The following is a 5,562-nucleotide window of genomic DNA, read 5'->3' on the forward strand; positions in this document are numbered from 1 at the left end:
ATTTATAGTAATATTGTTTTTCGTTTAACACTTTTTTTATGTCGTTGAACATGTCGTTAATATCAGAAACGTTTGAAACAAAGATCGGCGGAGGTTTGACAATTTTTTCGGGTTCATTCGACGTGTTTTCTAATATACTGAATCTATTCCTTAGTTCTATGGGCGTTCTAGGATCTTGTGTTTTTATTTTTTTCGATTTTGAAGCTATTTGCCAAGGAATATTGTCTTCTTCCATTGTTATTTCGGTCTCCTCTAAATTCAAATTAGTTGACATTGTGTTAGGTTGTATTTTGTTTTTTAATTGGCCTTCATCGAATTCGCAGTTTGAACTTGGCATATTATTATTCTCTTGAAGTGTTTTCATAAATGAAAACTATAATATCACTTAACGTACCCCCATATGGGGATACAATTAAAAAAGTATTTAAATTGTGATCACTTTTGTGGATTAATTTCACTTTCACAGTAAATGAACTATGATTCAAATAAGTAAATAACGAAGATTTTATGATAGATTTTGATGAAATTGGTATATGCTTATATTTATAATTTTTATTCATTTATTTTTTCTAACTTGATTTATTAAAACTACACCTGTCAGAGTAATTAAACACTTTTATAAATAACATTAAGATAAATGCAAAAAAGATAAAAACGACAGTAGAACGTAAGTAATACTTTTATTATTTCCTAATATGAATTTACTCATATTTTTGGCTTATCTACTTAGAAAAAGGAACTTATCACATTTTTCTGATATTGATATTTGATAAATATATTTTTGGCGTTACAATTAGAATTATTTTAGTAGTTCAGAGAACACAACGTGCACCTGGTGTAATAAAATATTGTCAATGTTTTTTTATATTCAGTAAATAAATATATGCATTTAGTTAGTAACAAAAACATATTTATATGAAGTCATAATAAACAAGAAAGCACTACAATAAGCAATCGATCTGAACCAAAAATAGCAATGAAGAGAACAAATACATATAAAATACTTGTAATCTCTTTTTCCATATTCCTGAGTACTGTTATTTTTAACGAGTTTGCTATATATTATTTAGTTCAATTGAAGGTATGGTTAAAATGAGCGACCTTTGTAATGTAAACAGTGAATAAACCTGATTTAACTTTTAGTGTGATTGGCCGAAATTAAGTGAAAATCATCCTTACAAAGATCCGGTCAAAGCTCTTATTATAACAGATACTCATTTACTTGGAAGGAAAACAAGTGTTTGGGCAGACCAAGTTTTGAGAAATTGGCAAATGACTAGAGCATTTCAAACTGCAATTACACTTCACAAACCAGAAATAGTGTTTATTTTAGGTAACATGCAATGTTTAATTATAATATATATATATAATTACAATTTTTTTTATACTCGTTTACATAGTTATCAAAATTACACAATTTTTTTATTCTTATTTTTGAACTGCTATCATGATAATGAGGGGGTATTCTAGTCTTGAAGTTTTGCAAAATCAATTTTTTTATCTTATGTAAAATATACTATATTTTAAAATCTGTAGGAACTATGCTCATCAATTCCAATTTTTACCATTTATAAAAAATTCGAGAATTTAAAAAAAGTTGTAAACAGTTTTACTAATCGTGGAAAAACATTTTTTTCTCTTAATTAACATGTTATTTGGAGGGCTGTAATCAAGTGAATGAAAACATGCCATTTTTTAAAGATTCTTTACTTTATCACCTGGTATTAATTAATAACTTATCAAAAAATGAATAGTAAATAAATTGTTTGCTTGTTGTTGTAAAAATATTGTAAAATAAGTTTTCCGTTCTTACAGAAAATCACATGAAACTCATTCATCCTCATAAAATCATAAATCATAAAATTGTAATTAATACTAAATAAGTTGTCAAGTATTATAAATATATTATTTATCAATCAACGACATCTACTAAATTTAACATTAATAATTGAATATGGAATATGTAATAAAATTTCAGTATGATGTTCGTAAGAGTCTGTCTAATCCCACATTTGAAACAAATATTTAATAAATATTTGCTGACACATTATTCTACAGGTGATTTACTAAATGAAGGGCTATGGTCTAATGAAAAACAATTAAAAGAATACCATGAACAATTTTCAAACATATTTAGTGTTCCAAACTCAACGACAACCTTTGTCATTGCTGGAAATCACGACATAGGATTTCATTATGAGTAAGATATTGCATACACATATTAATTCTATAGAAACAAGAATGATTACCTTTGAAAAGATACTTAAACAAAGATATGTTAAACAACAACTAATTTAATTCTTTTTGTACAAAACTGTATCACGTTATTTACTGCAGTTATAATACATGACTTATGAGCATTAAAATCACATAGGTCAAAAGCTAAATACAAAAATATATCAAGTAGCTAGATTTTATTTATTATACATATATATATATTATATTATTTTTCAGAATTTTCAAATCTCGTGAGCAAACCTTCTCCTCATTATTTGACACGGATTCTGTAAAATTAATTACTATTAAGGATGTTCATTTTGTTCTAATTAATTCGATAGCTATGGAAATGGATAATTGCTACTTATGCAATAAGACTGAAGCATTAATAGAACAAATTTCAGGTATTTTTAATAAAACAAATATTCAAACAAAAATTTGCAATAATTTATATTCAAGAATGCATGAAAAGTTCTACCATCAATTATTGAAAAATTTTAGGGAATAAGTTATTCATAATATTTGAATAAGATTAGAAATATAATTAATAATTTGGGAATAATTAATAGAAAGACTTATTTTCCTACTAACTTTTCTTTAATAGTCTAATAGGCGTCTCAATGTACATGGCATATACACGCGCAAAACAAATCAACGCAAGCTTATTTTGTTACATAGAATGGCTTTCATATTTTTGAAATTAGTCCAGATGTGTTTGAGAAAACATTGACAAAAGGTCAAAAATCGGATCACATAAAATACACAATTTGGTCTCACGATTCAGAATAACTTGAAATGTTAAGAATACATAAAATTAGCAAATTGGATTTTCTTACAAAAACATAAACTTCTGCTTTGGGAAGTTAAGAAGGTAATTAACCCTCCGTCGGTCGAAAATTTATTTATCTACCAACGGTCGGAGTGTTCTGGCATGACCATCATTCATTTTACATGCATTTATATGGGATAAATGAGTTTTTGAACGATTATTGGTAATAAATATTTATAGTTTTCATTTTTTCTTTTTCTTACCGTCTTTTGCATGTGTTGAGCTTACCTCTGATAAAATATTTTTTTAAAAAAATCATGGAATGTAAAGAAATCGTTGTTTTTTTTTTTGTTAATTTTTCTGTTTTATCAATGAAAAACAATATTAATTCTTCTTCGGCGCCTTAGAAATGAATGTGAAATTCAAATGAAAACGAAATGAGGTGCGCTAGATTTATGATTAAAATTTCTTATTTCTTGGCTCAAAATTCCTGGTGGAAAATGCGATTTCACTGAAATTTTGAAATTCTTTTATCTCATACCGAATCCATTTTTTTAATATTAGATTTGCACTGATAATATTTATGAATTTTAGATTTAATGAAATGCTGGAACAAAACCGGCGAGTGCTTTAATGTGAAAAATTATCAACAATATAGTAGACCCGTATTAATACAAGTAAGTTTTGTTTTTGTGTAGTTTAGATACCAAAAAAAAACAACTAATAAATCAAAGTAAGATCAATACCTCTAAATCAAAAAGTTTTTTAATCTTTAGAGATGTTTAAAGATTGGGTAATAGCTAACATTTATATGGGATTGTTAATTTTCTAATGTGTAGGTCCTTCATTTATTTTGATAATCTTTTAATTATTGTAATTCTCATTACTGTAGATAAATTATTTTAAATATTACATTATTGAAAGTATTTACATTATTGTAAATAAATAAAATATTTTTGTTCAAGCATTTTCCGTTGTATAGATTAAATGAGGAATTATGTTTTGAATGGGATTCCGCCACAGGTCCAGATAGAACAACAGTAATGAAGGAAAAATATGATTGTCTATCAAAAAATGCTTCAAACTATTTGTATAATGCCTTATCATTCCGAGAAGCATGGTCTGGTCACACGCATTATGGGTGCATTTATAAACATTCATTCGATTCCGAAGTGCTGGAATATACTGTTGCATCGTTCAATTACAGAAATCGAAATGATCCTAATTACATATTGGTAATAATTTAATATAAATTTATTAATTAATTGTATTATATTAAATTATTCAATAATAATAATCTTTAGGCATACTTTACACCAGAGAGTACATTCATATACAAGTGTGCAATGCCGACTCAAGCAACAATTATATTATTTTATATTTTTATCGTAATATTAGTTTCTTTCTATTGTTATAAATCTTGTAGAATAAAACTTTGTCAAAAAGTTAGAAGACTTTATTTAAAAAAAGCTTTAAAAACTACCAATTGAGATATAATTTTATGTAATTCTTTAATACTTTGATTAAATATTTATATTTAAAAGAAGTTTTATTTACTTATTATATTTGTATGCTTTACTGTATTAAGTATGTTTCTGAGCATTTTGGCATAATTTAGAAAAAATTGATGCGTGCGTATGTATGCATATGCATGCATGTGTTGATACAATTTTTCGACGGCGTTTTCGGCCGACCGCTCAACCAATTTGAATCATTCTTGCTTTTGTGCACTTTATTGAATTAATTAAAATAAAATTATTGTTATTGGTATTTATAAAAAGAAATCGAGTCGCTTTGTGATCTGTGTGGGATACCCGTTGGGATAGCCGGAATCTCACCGGCAAAAACTACGCTTTGACACTTATATTATTATTAACGTTCATGATTTAAGTTGAATGACTGATCAATAAAAATACGAAAATTGTTCATGCCTCATTATGAATATGCACTACATGATCTTTCAAATAATATTCATTAATAATATGTAGTCTTATCAAAGTTTGTGAATTTACAAAGTTTAAATTTAAAGTTTGAATTTCGCGCTCTAAATTATATATTGACGACAAATATTTTGACACATGTTGTTAACTTCAATTGCGTCAGTTGTCAAATAGATTTTCGTAAATTAACATGCTGTCGCGTTAATTAGGAGTTTTTAATTAAATCCTTGATTGGATTTTGTTAATTTGTCCATCAAAACGTGTAATTAATTTAGTAGATCAATTTGATATAATAAATTTATCGTGAAACGTTAATTAAAAGCCGAAAAAATGGATATGTGTGGAGGGGCCTTTGATAAGTATCTCTTTCAGGGTCTCCATTTTGAATCAATTTTATAGTTAAACAATTTATTTACAGCGCCAATGTATCCTTTAATTAAATACGTGCAATTATCAATAGTATAATTTATATATGTGCTTTTGTAAGTTATTAATTCATTTACAGCGCCAATGTATCCTTTAATTATATACATGCAATTATCAACAGTATAATTTATATATGTGCTTTTATAGCTTATATTTGAGTACTTCCAACACATATCTCTTTATATCGAATTCTAAATTCACGAAAGTCTC

General features: G+C 26.6%; 1 protein-coding gene across 1 annotated transcript; it reads left to right on the forward strand.

Annotated features, from left to right (window-relative positions):
* Positions 1 to 976: 976 nt before the first annotated feature.
* On the forward strand, positions 977 to 4,436 carry LOC113373688 (metallophosphoesterase 1-like). The gene is made up of 8 exons (XM_026613968.1): positions 977 to 1,081; positions 1,144 to 1,333; positions 2,059 to 2,200; positions 2,455 to 2,621; positions 3,581 to 3,663; positions 3,952 to 4,221; positions 4,291 to 4,344; positions 4,413 to 4,436. Exons 1-8 carry the CDS (start codon positions 977 to 979, stop codon positions 4,434 to 4,436), a joined length of 1,035 nt encoding a protein of 344 aa, XP_026469753.1.
* Positions 4,437 to 5,562: the final 1,126 nt, after the last annotated feature.

Source organism: Ctenocephalides felis, unplaced genomic scaffold (genome assembly GCF_003426905.1).
Source record: "Ctenocephalides felis isolate EL2017-DRISC unplaced genomic scaffold, ASM342690v1 CF-g0.4_SCAFFOLD_01604, whole genome shotgun sequence".
Classification (NCBI taxonomy): Eukaryota; Metazoa; Arthropoda; class Insecta; order Siphonaptera; family Pulicidae; genus Ctenocephalides; species Ctenocephalides felis.

Excerpts from the sequence above, each read along its gene's own strand:
- LOC113373688 (XM_026613968.1), top strand. The coding sequence starts at position 977 with ATGAAGAGAACAAATACATATAAAATACTTGTAATCTCTTTTTCCATA. Across the intron at positions 2,201-2,454 it reads GACATAGGATTTCATTATGA|AATTTTCAAATCTCGTGAGC; the intron begins GTAAGATATTGC and ends ATTATTTTTCAG. Across the intron at positions 2,622-3,580 it reads ATTAATAGAACAAATTTCAG|ATTTAATGAAATGCTGGAAC; the intron begins GTATTTTTAATA and ends TATGAATTTTAG.